Genomic DNA, 12,358 nt, shown 5'->3' with positions numbered 1-12,358 from the left:
GTGGTAGAGACGAGGTAATATCAGTGAGCAAGGCGATGGCACAGATGCTGGCCAAAGCTAAAGCCTTTTATTGACTTGGTGTATCTAATCATATTTTACAGTTTAAGTCATGCTGAGTAAAACCATATGTTCTTTCTTTTTCGTCTTAGCACACAGTCAGGTATCTTGCATCTCTCCGAGCATAGAATCAGGCATCTCAGTAGAAAGCGCCATCAGTTGTCTTTGCCTCTCCAGGCCTTGCAACATTTGCGACAAGCTGCTCCAGCTCGGCTTCGCTCAAATCCTTGAGACCCAAAAGCTCATTGTCCGTTTTCTCGTAATGAGAGCCATATCCCTCACCCCAGACTCCTGTTTTCAAGAAGCCGAACACGAATACCATATGGTTAGGTTGTTCCTTCTTCAACTCTGCCCAGGCGTTGTTGTACATCTCCTCAGTAGACCCGTCATTGATGGTCCATCCATCCTCACCAGCTGCCTTCTTGCAGACCGCTAGCAGCTGCTTCAGGGTGATGGCAGTGTCTTGGATGTAGACAGCACGGTTCTTTGTCTCTTCAGGGTGCTTAAGAATGTTCGCTGTCGCTTTGCCGACGCTGGGAAGTGATGTGGCGGAGAAAACGCGCTCACCGCCATCCCAGAGATCGAATTTCTTTTCCGGGACGTTGCCCACGAAGCCGACCTTCAGACCCCAGTCAAGGAATGGGCCGTTCAAGACAAGCGTGTAGGAGATACGGCCAGCATCAGCCTCCTTCTGCAACGCAGCCTGCACAGCCAGCTTATCCTTGTACACGGGAAGCTGACGAGCCTTTTCGTTGATGGTGTTTGAGCCGAACTCAGAAGGAATGAAGCGCTTGACACCGGCTTTCACGGCGGCGTCAATGAGGAGAAGTTGTGTTCCGAGCGCTAGGGAGGCGAGAGTGGAGACAACGGCATCTTGGCCTTGGAGGGCTGAGGTGAGAGAGTCGAGGCTCTCGTAATCAACTTTGCTAACGTTCACGTTGGCGGGGAAGCTGTGGGTACTGGATTGGCGGGTGAGGACTGTCACTTGGAAGCCGGCGTCTAGGAGTCCTTTGAGGATGGAAGGGCCAAGGTTACCGGTAGCCTGTAGAATTTTCGATCAGTATTAACATCCAGATAGTATTAACATCCAGATGAGGAGCGAAAATGAGAGGAGGTGATGAAATCGAAATGAAGTGTTGAAATGGAGCGGGGAGGTCAGTGGACTCACACCGGCGAGAGCAACTTTGGTGATGGAAGCCATATTTGCTGGTGTGGAAGGTGCTGTTCGCTTTGTAGTACCGTTTGTTGTTGTGGTTGTAGAAGCTGCCTTAGATGGGGGAGAAGAGTTGAAAGGGCGACGAAGCCAATTGAAATACTTTGATGAAGTCAGTTTGGCGGTTGCGCTTTGAGGAGAGTTGGTCTTGCTGAAATGAACCGCCGTGTTATCGGAGACCGATGTGCAGGCAGGGACCGACTTCAAATAGTATTTCAGAGACCCCGCGTCAACAGCACGCGCTGGAGAGGCAACCATTTGTTCGGCTTACATAACTTGCAGAGTTTGGACGCAATATGACGCCATGACGAATACCGATATGTAATCACCCATCAGGCAAGGAGGCACTTGAAGAACGACACGCAGAGACAGAGGGTGGTCGAAAGTGTTGGCCTGTGGCCTGTGGCTAGTGGCCATGACCTTGCTGCCAACACTGTACAGAGATTTGCTAAGCAGGCCAGCGACGAGCCGGCGGGGAAAACAAAGCTGTAAAGCTGATTTCCTCTTTAGTCATTACCCCACAACCTAAAGAGACGTAGAGTAAGAATAGTCATAAGGATCTTTCTCAGCCATCCCACATCCCACATGACCCGATTCGACCCCACATGCCACCCAGCGGCAATCACGATAAGCACACTGTAAGTCATCGTGTTATGCATGTTTTGACGGCATTGCAGCTCGCGCTATGCGGAAGGCCGAGTCCCCCCTGATCGCCGACACTAATACCCTTCAGATCTAACGCGCCGCCGCCAGCCGAAGAAAGAGCTTGGCACCCAAATCGGACACTGCTAGTCCCGGACATCGGGCCGTCATGACGGTTGAAGCCTTTTTGATTTCATACGGTACCGTATTGTAATCTGACAAAGAATCGACTGGGGCAGTCAGCCTGTCGCCTGTGCAATGACCTGTACCACTGTAATCTAGGCTTTCCCGCGAAAAGAAGGGTCACCATGGGTCTCGTAAACGCCACGCATCCTCTATCGTCCTTTGCGTTGCTGCTTTCCTTCCCTCCTGCATCAATCGTTCTTGTTCTCTTAGCTGATAAGGTGCCCATGACCGATTCATCCACTCGATATTCGACTGCTCATTTTCTCTCCACCAGGTGTGGGTTTCGACATTATATCACCGATTTTGACAGAGCCTCGAGCTTAGTCACAGCCCTAGCCCACCTCGCCCGGAAAGATGAAGTATCCGACATCGCAAACAGCACTCACCCAACCGGCGGTTCGCCGTGTGGAATGTACTGTTCCAGGATGCGGCAAGCAATTCAATCGGAAAGAGCATCTCAATCGACACCTCAAATCCCATGATCCACAGCGCCAATATGCCTGTCACATCTGTGGACGTCGATATGCACGAAGGTAAGCGCGCCTGCCCTCCCTTTCCCCACGCTGGCTGGCGATCTACCCCGCGGGGAGATCATACACCATCTCTAAGTCTAAGCCTAATCTTGATCTTCATGTAGTGATGTCTTGAAGCGGCATGTAGAGCACCACTCGCAGGATAGCAACACTAATCGGACTCTCGTCGCCTGCATTTCCTGTCATGAACGAAAGCTAAAATGCGACGACAATACACCGTGCCAGTCATGTGCTCGGAACGCTACCGAGTGCAGCCGCTTCAGTCCCGGCAGGGACACCAGAGCCAGTATGGAAATTGACAGTGGCAACGTCAACCCGGTTGTCAATGGTGACGACCAGATGCTGACCGCAGACATTGGCAATATGAACGAGATTACCAATTTGCTGCCGGGGGGCGACGGTCAACAGGCTTGGTTCTCCTCTGCACCAGATTCTTGGTCTGTACCATACACGACTGCCGGATTCGAGTCAACGTTCCCTAGCGTTCTGAATCCTACTGGCCTTGAGCAATGGACTGTAGATCCTGTCTCAAGCGCACAAGTTCATGATGCATTCGCTGCTCTTACTAATGGGGACGCTTCATTTATGTTACCAACAACTACTGAGCCTCAAATAGAGCGCTTAGAGAGCGCAGTTCGGCATGATGTGGAGCCGCATCATAGACCTGCGTCATCTACTGCAGCACAGTCACCTGCGTCTTCATCTAGATCATCCACAGCAGATCATATAGCGGATCTGCAGAATAACCTTGACAGGGAGTCTGACGCGACCAAAAAGCTTGTTCAAATGTTTTTTTCAGATATTCACCCTCACTGGCCTATTCTGCATGCGCCGACGTTCAAAATAGAAGATGCTTCACATAATCTTTTAGGGGCTATGCTTATGCTTGCTAGCTGGCTGCAAGATACGACAGATCACGTAAAATTGGCTCCTCTCGTATTCGATGCCGTGACTGCGACCCTATTGGTACGATTCTTTATCACTTCATCGATTATAGATTTCAATTGACGGAAGTATCCAGGGAGCTAGTCCTTCCTCCGGTAGAGATATTCAACCAACAGCACCATTTCAAGCTTTGCAGGCTTTATTATTATGCGTCGTGTACTCAACTCGATGCCTAGTTAGTGTTGATCTAAGGGTAGAATTGCCTCATTACTGACCCCAATACAGACTACTGAGGGCATGCTGGCCAGAGCGGTCCATTTGAATGGCATTCTGATCTTGCAGTGTCGCCATCAAGGGGTCTTTAACGGGCAGTACGTGGATCGCGAGCATGAAGACCCAGAGGATTCTCCATTTGCGTTTTGGTTAGCTCAAGAGCAACTTCATAGGTATGTCGCCTGGCTTACACCATTGCCTTCGAAGAGAAGCCTTCTTTCTCTTATTTCCTTTCGAGATCCCACATCTCTTCCTGAAATACCTTTAGAAAAAAGCATTCCTTTTTGGGTTCGCCATTGAAGAGAAGACTTCTCTTCTTCATTCACCTTCGAAGGTGGTCTTCATTCTCAAAATTTCTTTAGAGAGGACTTCAGGTTCTTTTCTGATTGTCAATACAAGCGAAAGCTTTTTCGCGAGGACCGAATGCTGACTTGTTTAGACTCGCCTTCTCTGCTCTTCGCGCCGACGCATACTTGAGTCTTCTGGTAGACCAACCGCCTTCAGTCCGCTATCAAGAGATCTGTATCCCACTTCCCAAATCGACTCATCTATGGACCGCTGCTACCGAAGACGAGCGACGTAAGCTGCAATGGAGTGAACCGGCGGGTCGCGAGAAAGCACGCTTTTGCTTTCTTGTGCGTGATGCCCTAGATATGAATAGCACTCAAACCCCCTGTCAGCTGACCGAGATTGATTATCACCTTGGACTTTGTTCCTTTCAAGCGGGGATATGGGAAGTGGCACGCGAGGCCCACAGCTGCGATTCTGACGAGCTCTTTGCAAATTCTAGACCCAGAGATCATGTCGAAGGCTGGAGGTCCCACCTCGATCTTTGGCGCGACAATATGGAGAAGGATTGCCAGCTTCGCCAGAACTATTTCTCCGCCTCCACAGCCAGCGCCGACCACAAGTGCGCCCCCCTGAGCATTATCTTGTGGCACTATTCAGCCATCATACTCCACGCTCCTCTCAAATTGCTCCAGGGACAGGGCTGTTGCTTTAAATGCCGCGCCGGTACAGCGGGTGCAGCTAGGAAGAATAAGGCGCGCTACCGGGGCTGGATCGAGTCTTCCTGTGCGCGCATCGCTGTATGGAATGCCGCTCAGGTAGCCAAAGTCGTGGAACGTGAATTCACTAGCCCGACATCTGCGAATCGCCTCCGTCTGAATCCACTTGCAATCGCTGGTCTGCTGAAGAGTGCCATCGTAATCTGCTCGTACGCCTACAACACTGTCTCTTGCCCAGCTTGTACAGGTGGTCCACCAGTTGACCTAGTGCGTCTGTTCAGCGCCGCTGACAACGATGAGAACTTGGCGAGATGGAAAGTGACGGGCGAGGGTCTCGCAGATTGGGAGCCACTGTCTTTACCTGTTTGTAGGTGCAGATTCAAGAATCTGGTGGAGTGGTTCTCCAGACCGCTTGCCATGGACAAAGGGGCGGAAGCAGAATTCAGGCGTTTTCTCGAGGGCTTAAGTAAGGCATAGGTCTCTCGCAGCTCAAGAGGGTGTGTACACGGGAATTCCTGTTTTGGTATGCGGCGTAAGGGACCATCATCACCTCACGACATAGATTGCTGTTGGCAGAGGCAACTCGACTTGATATGCAATACGATATAAAAGTCTTTCGGTAGCCTTGTTTGGTAGAACAGAAATGAAAAAGACAAATATTGGATCAAGTGGTCTTTTCAAGAAGGGGGAATATTTAATCAATTGCTCTACAAAGCAGATATGCCCAAACCCCGGCTCAATCAACTCAGTGTCCTATGAGATGTCCTATCAGTCCCGACAAGGCGCTTTATCAGTGAGTCCCTGAGAAGGGTGAGAGAAGAAGTCCCCGGGGGCTCAAGCCTCCAAAATCCCACATCGCAAGGATTGCCTGTTAGAATCGCTGCGTGATTGCAGATCCGACTCCTGACCAGACGTGGGAGAAGATAGGAACAGCGACAACCTACCCAATGAAGAGGATTAACACTGTATCCTTGACAGTTAACACTGTATCCTTGACATACATGAAAAGACTCGGAATTACGACGCAAGGACCTCCATGGTCTGTGTTTCTCCCGGGTACGATATCCCGACGCACTGGCAGCGATTAGGAGTCCACAGTATGCATATTTGAGCTTATCTTGAGATTGACATATGTCCCAGAAGGTATCCTGCCAATTTGTTCCACTCACACACAATGTTGGCGTGTTCGTCCGCGAACGAAGGAAACATCCAGCGGCCAATCAAAGGCTCACTTCGTGGGAGAGGCCGCTAATACAGATCTGGAATAGTGTGCTGAGATATCAAAGCCCAGACTGAAATATACCAAGTGAATGATGCTTATGCCATCTTTTCTCTTTCTTCACCGCTTCTATGCCTCCCTCCCACCTCGCCCACCATGCACGTTTTAATCCTCCACATCTTCATTGCAATGATACGTCATCACTACGAAGTGTAGATTTGCCGTCACGAAGGGACCCTCGTCCTCGCCCTCGCCCTCGCATCGGGCCCGCGGCCCATCATGGCCCGCTGGCAGACGCCAGATGGCAGATGGCAGATGGCCTTGCCTGCGGCACATAAAATACTGGAAGGACTTCTGAATGTTACTGGTACCATACAATTTTCGACGTTGCATCGTGGGATGATTCCGTGCTTGTTTGACTGAACTTTTGCGTGATTTGAGGGTCCACCTCCTTCGTCTCACGGAGTTGGCCTTGCATGAGTGTGCCCAATGCCCATACGCGCAGCCGAAACGGGGAACGTGGTACCATCTTATTCTCCGCTTTCGGCTTGCATTTTATCTGATTGATTCGTTTCTTGGTCCTGGTGGATCCTGTACCCCCCTCCACTTACACTCCTGCCCGTCTTCCTCAATACTCCTGCCATCCTTCGGTGGACGGTTGCTGCCCCAGTCTTAGGCCCGCAAGGTGCGAATCTCACCCTGGTTGGCCTGACTCCACCATGTGATCTGGCACTTTTGGCATTCGTGTGGCGCAATGTGGTCGTGTCGCGTCCCCCGAAGCAATGCTCTCTGGTCCGTTGACTTGGTGGCGTAGTGGGATGAAGGCACAATTTCAGCGATTCACACATCGAGCTGCGGCATTCAAGCTGACATGATCTGTTCAATCTATCCCATTTGATCTGCGACTACACCTGTGGGGAGGAGTTTCTACGATGGCCACCTCGACCGAAATTCCGCGTAAGCAGCCAGTGAAAGTGGATGAACGGCATAACGATGCATTGACATAGTTGAGCTTATCCCGCCCAAAAAACCTACGGACAATGCAAGAAATACTAAGACATATATTCATTCACTTCCTCGACTAGCAAAACTTTTCATCATTCACTTCTTGTAGTAAGCAATACCGTTCACTATTCACTTTCTTTGGTAGGCAATCACCAAAGTGTTACAGGATCAACACATCTCACTATGGCGCGCGGGGCAATAGCGATGATTAACGAGAACACTCGAGGTAAATTACACATCATGCGAGATGGCAAGCGAAACTGAAGGCGGCGCAGTCACGGCTGTGAAGCCAATTATGTCGCCAGATTACGTTCAGTCTTTGATCAAGATCAATGTAATACAAGGCTGAGGTTACTTGTCACTCCACTGAACGCTGTCTAGTCAGAAGAAGCAAGGCGAACAGTCATCGAAGGCCGCCGCCAAGTCAGCTCCATCATTCACCAAGATTCCGACCGCCTACTAGTAGCGGTTGGCCCATGCTCCATTCACGATCCAAAGGCTGCTCTTGAGTATGCCTGTCGGCTCAAAGATCTAAGTAATAGACTCTCCGGCGAACTATGCGTAGTAATGAGGGCATACCTTGAGAAGCCCCGGACAAGTGTTGGCTGGAAGGGGTTGATCAACGACCCCGACCTGAACAGCACCTTCGACATCAACAAAGGCCTCACCACCGCCCGCCAGCTGTTCGCGGACATCACAGCCATCGGCCTCCCAGTCATCACAGAAATGCTCGACACCATTTCCCCACAGTACTTCGACGACCTGATCAGCCTCGGCGCTGTTGGCGCGCGAACGACTGAGTCGCAACTTCATCGCGAACTTGCGTCCGGCGTCTCTTTCCCCGTCGGTTTCAAGAACGGAACTGATGGCGGCGTTCAAGTGGCTGTCAACGCCATCCAAGCGGCCGCTGGGGCGCACAACTTCATCGGCGTAACAAAACAAGGTTTGGCTGCTATCATTGAGACGTCCGGGAACGACAACGGGTTTGTGATTTTGAGGGGAGGGAGCAAGGGCACGAACTATGATGCGCAGAGTGTGAAGGAGGCGAAGCAGAGCTTGAGGAAGAATGGGCAGAGGGATGTTGTGGTCATTGATTGCTCGCATGGTAGATATCTCTCTCCTTGATTTTCAGTATTGATGCAAGTGCTGAGTATTGGTTCAGGCAACTCGAATAAAGACTACCGCAATCAGCCCATCGTCGCTGCCAATGTGGCGGACCAGATCAGAGGTGGCGATAAAGGCATCGTGGGCTTGATGATTGAGTCGAATCTTGCAGAGGGTCGTCAGGATCTTTCGGATGAGGGACGGAGAAATTTGAAGGATGGGGTCAGTATCACAGATGGGTGTATAGGGTGGGACTCGACCGTGGAGGTTCTAGAGGATTTAGCGATCGCGGTGAGGGATCGTCGGAAGGCGAGGCTGACGCTGTGAGGTCGATCGTGGAAAACGAATTGACTTCCGTGTGGTCCAGTGATGATTGCAAAGGGCTCCCTCTGGTGAGTTCTATCTTTGGAAAGTCTTCATCTTGGTGAGGCCAGTGCTTGGAAAGGCTTCTCGTTGATTGGATTGTTTGTATGCATACTTTCATTGACAAAATGTGACAATATCTATGACCGCGAAATGCAGAGCGTCATCCTCTATGCTTATTTGTGCTGTTCATCGATGCTTTATCTGTGTCTGAGGTTACATACACAACGTATAAATGAGCCGTTTAATGAATGTGACACTGTTTCGCGAGATTCGGCGACAAAAAGTTCGGAGGGCTATACCTTCAGCCATATGTGTTTCAATTCATTTGCTTCGTACTTCATTGCGTAAGAACAATAAGATGACGCCCATAACGGAGGTGAGATGGCGGTACACTCTTGACTCTCATTGTGGTATCGGTCCTCCACCTTGTTTGAAGACTTGTAAGTGCTTACACCTGAAAGCGCACAGTGGCCGATGTATGCAACTATCTCGAATTCTTTCCCGAAAACCACAACGCCTCCCCCGCTTGCAGCACGATTCTCATGGATATTAGGGCGCGTCAAAAGTCACCGAGCGCAGGACACCCGTTCGCCATGTCACGGGCAGGTCTTTGTCTGACATGATCTCTACCTACGAAAGAACGAGATGCCATCCCTGTCCCTCCATCCACCTTCATCGATCGCCCCCAAGAATCGAAACAAATCTACCACGTCAGGAAGGAGGTCGCGTGCGATCTAGAGCAGGGCTCTTTGATGTGCCTCATGTGTAAGCTGAGTGCACGATCTGGACTAGTGCTAGCGTGCATGAAGCTTGCTCGCACGAGGCATTAGGGCGTACATCCAGTTTCGATCCGGGAGAGCAGGGTAGTATTGACGTACGCGTCTTGCTTGCTGGGCTGCACGCGGGCCTTTTTTGTTCTAATTGCTTGCGCGGCGTGAGGTGCTTCGATTTGTGACGCATCTTCGCACCATCGACCTCATTCCAGTCTCTGCGAAATTGGTTCGATTGACTGGAGGAGTTGAAGTTCACTCCTTCAGCAATATGAGACCTTTCGACTTGATGCAGAATACCTACGACGAATGGGTGGTGCTTGTCTCCATCGTGTTCATGGTATATGTGAGTATGCCCATGTAGAAAACATGCTGGTCTCACATGTGGTCTTAATAGGAACTTTTCAGAGCAATCTACAACCTGTTTCTCAGTCCTCTAGCCAAATATCCGGGTCCATTGCTCGCAAAACTCTCCTCATGGCCGTCTTTCTACCACTCAATAAAGCGTGATCGCCATTTATGGATCTGGCAGAATTTTCAAATCTACGGTATGATCACGGATTATCCAACAGAATACTCCCAACAAGCGCTCTGATCTGACTCCATCAAAGGCAACATCATTCGCGTCGGTCCAAACACCGTTCTCTTCAATAGTCCCAGCGCTTACAAGGACATATACAGCCACAAAGCCAATACCTTCAAAGACAAATTCTATAGCGTGTGGAAGCGAAACGAGGACGATAAATCAGTCTTCAACACCACGGACATAGCTGTTCACAGTAGAAAGCGGAAAATTTTCAACACCGTGTTTACCGACAAATCCATCCGCTCTGCGCAGCCATTCATCATCAACATCATTGATCGCTGGAACGACCTGTCCATCACAGGCGACGATTGGTCCGAACCGATTGATCTCGCACCATGGATTGACTACCTAGTCTTCGACATTCTAGGAGATCTCTGCTTCGGCGAGTCCTTCAGGACCATCGAGCCAGGGGAGAACGTCTTCAAGATAATTCCCGACGCAATAGTCTCGTACATGAATTTCTGGAACATCGTACACCCCCTTCCCCCGCCCACATCTTCCCAGCACCAAAACTCACACCGCTAACAACCATCCATCTAGATCACCAAATCCCCCTTCCTGGACCTAATTCTCCACCTCAAGCCCCGCGGCCTCAACGGCCTCCTCGACCTCCTAACCCCCAAAGCAATCCAGCACTACTATGACTTCCTCGACCAAAAAGTAAGCGCACGCATCGCGTCCGAGTTACTTCTGCAACAAACGACGGAAACGAGGAAGGGGGAGGTAGACCGCTCCTCGATCGAGCCAAGAAAAGACATGCTCCACCACCTCCTCCGCGCCACGGATCCCACCACCGCTCAGCCCGCGTATCCCTCCAAGACAGAGTTACTGGCAGAGGCGAACGTGCTCGTGATCGCGGGCTCGCATACCACGTCGACCGCGCTCGTGGCGATTTTCTTCTATCTCACTCACTCGCCGCGCGTCTATCGCAAATTGACGACGTCAATCCGGGATACGTTTGCCTCCCCCGCCGAAATCGTCGATGGGTCTAAACTGTCTTCGTGCGTTTATTTGAGGGCGTGTATTGATGAGGCGCTCCGCCTTGCGCACCCCGGTCCGAGTGAAATGCCAAGACGTGTGCTTCAAGGTGGTGCGAGCATTGATGGTGTTTATGTGCCTGAGGGGACAACGGTGGGGTTTGCCGGGTGGGCTAGTGGGCATGATAGAGGCACGTACGGGGATGATTTCGCGGTTTATAGACCCGAGAGGTGGATTGTTGGGAGGGATGGGCATGGGGATGGGGAGGCTGAGGAGAAGGTTAGGTATATTAGGAGTGCTTTTCATCCTTTTACCGCCGGCCCTGGTAATTGTGTTGGGCAGAATCTGGCGGGCTTGGAGATGATGCTTATTTGTGCGAGAACGTTGTGGAGGATGGATGTTAGAGTTGCGACGGGGACTGGGGAGGGGAAGGAGGGGGAGGTTATGGAGGTGGAGGATGCGTATATTGCGCTACCGAAGGGAGTGGTTGTGCAGTTTCGCAGAAGGGAGTTTGACTAGACCATTGGATGAGGAGAAGTCGGACTTATTTTGGGTCGTCTGCTTGAGAAGGCCTGTCTGCAAAAGTCTATCGAGGTTTGTCTGTCGTTCCTAGTATTCGATTTGTGGAAATAGCGTCTTAATGCTAGGACGTTCTAGCTCTTACAGGCTGTTGCGTGAAGATTGTTAGCCCTGAGCTTTAAGCATCCCAAGAATTACCCTATCTGAGAAGCGTGATGGTCCACTCAAGAGGTGGATATCTCTGTCTTGCAACGTGGTAGGAGCGGTTCCGCGGAGAAGCTCGGCGAACAAGGACTAAAATACACAGCTGAAAAGTACTAATCGAAGTGGAGGGTATCCTCTCCAGCTATTGACTGGAATCTGAGGTCTGTCCCGATGCCTGGAGATACTAGCCGTGGAGCTCTGCCTGTCAGTGTAGGGTTCGAAGATCTCACACTCCATTGTAACCTAGACCGTTGCCTCGTTATTCTAGCTGTTTTAAAGCTCGTGTAGTATGTTTCTCAGTGTCAAAAATGCAAAGCTACTCTTTTGTGGTGGGCATCGACGTGACGAATAGGAAAAGCATCCACTCATAGCCTGAACGCGTAATTTCGTGGCTTGACGAGTTTTCTTTGTTGTTGAACCTAGGCTTTTCGGAATGCTGTACCCTAATACTAACCTAAGACAGCATGATTATAATGTTGAAAGGTCTGCTTTGATAGGTGCAGAACAGAGTCCTGATGGTGTGCACCTTGACGCGTCGTTTTGTGGCTCAGGTACCCAATAGCTCTCAAGGCATGCCAATAGCATAGCGGGGCTCGGAGAACTATCTTTGTGGAGGGTTGTAGACTTTGCTGAGATGAACAATCTGACTTTGACAAGTTGTGGAGACTGTCCATGCCACGCAGATGCATATTTTTGGCCCTCAACTTAATCGGCCATGTCATCGATCGCACGTGGAGACACGTGGCTGATTTGGAGTAGGTGTGGTAGTAGGGAAGTTCTTGAGCTAAAGGAACCCGTGATGGGGCAGAAT

General features: G+C 50.6%; 4 protein-coding genes across 4 annotated transcripts; 3 read left to right on the top strand and 1 right to left on the bottom strand.

Annotated features, from left to right (window-relative positions):
• Positions 1-196: 196 nt before the first annotated feature.
• KY384_000293 (uncharacterized protein) lies at positions 197-1,258 on the bottom strand (the record flags this gene model as incomplete). The annotated part of the gene is made up of 2 exons (XM_044808830.1): positions 197-1,099; positions 1,226-1,258. The coding sequence occupies 2 exons, from the start codon at positions 1,256-1,258 to the stop codon at positions 197-199; spliced, it is 936 nt and encodes a 311-aa protein (XP_044665583.1).
• A 1,661-nt stretch (positions 1,259-2,919) lies between these two features.
• On the top strand, positions 2,920-5,273 carry KY384_000292 (uncharacterized protein; the record flags this gene model as incomplete). Its single annotated transcript, XM_044808829.1, has 3 exons — positions 2,920-3,597; positions 3,802-3,962; positions 4,229-5,273. The coding sequence occupies 3 exons, from the start codon at positions 2,920-2,922 to the stop codon at positions 5,271-5,273; spliced, it is 1,884 nt and encodes a 627-aa protein (XP_044665582.1).
• A 1,994-nt stretch (positions 5,274-7,267) lies between these two features.
• On the top strand, positions 7,268-8,451 carry ARO4_1 (3-deoxy-7-phosphoheptulonate synthase; the record flags this gene model as incomplete). The annotated part of the gene is made up of 3 exons (XM_044808828.1): positions 7,268-7,354; positions 7,402-8,125; positions 8,183-8,451. The coding sequence occupies 3 exons, from the start codon at positions 7,268-7,270 to the stop codon at positions 8,449-8,451; spliced, it is 1,080 nt and encodes a 359-aa protein (XP_044665581.1).
• Positions 8,452-9,531: 1,080 nt separating this feature from the next.
• KY384_000290 (uncharacterized protein) lies at positions 9,532-11,343 on the top strand (the record flags this gene model as incomplete). The annotated part of the gene is made up of 3 exons (XM_044808827.1): positions 9,532-9,610; positions 9,872-10,317; positions 10,387-11,343. The coding sequence occupies 3 exons, from the start codon at positions 9,532-9,534 to the stop codon at positions 11,341-11,343; spliced, it is 1,482 nt and encodes a 493-aa protein (XP_044665580.1).
• Positions 11,344-12,358: the final 1,015 nt, after the last annotated feature.

This window comes from Bacidia gigantensis (genome assembly GCF_019456465.1).
Source record: "Bacidia gigantensis strain McMullin 20006 chromosome Unknown contig_49, whole genome shotgun sequence".
NCBI classification, from domain to species: domain Eukaryota; kingdom Fungi; phylum Ascomycota; class Lecanoromycetes; order Lecanorales; family Ramalinaceae; genus Bacidia; species Bacidia gigantensis.
The sequence above is the reverse complement of the archived record's forward strand: the minus strand, read 5'-3'. Positions and strand labels throughout refer to the sequence as shown.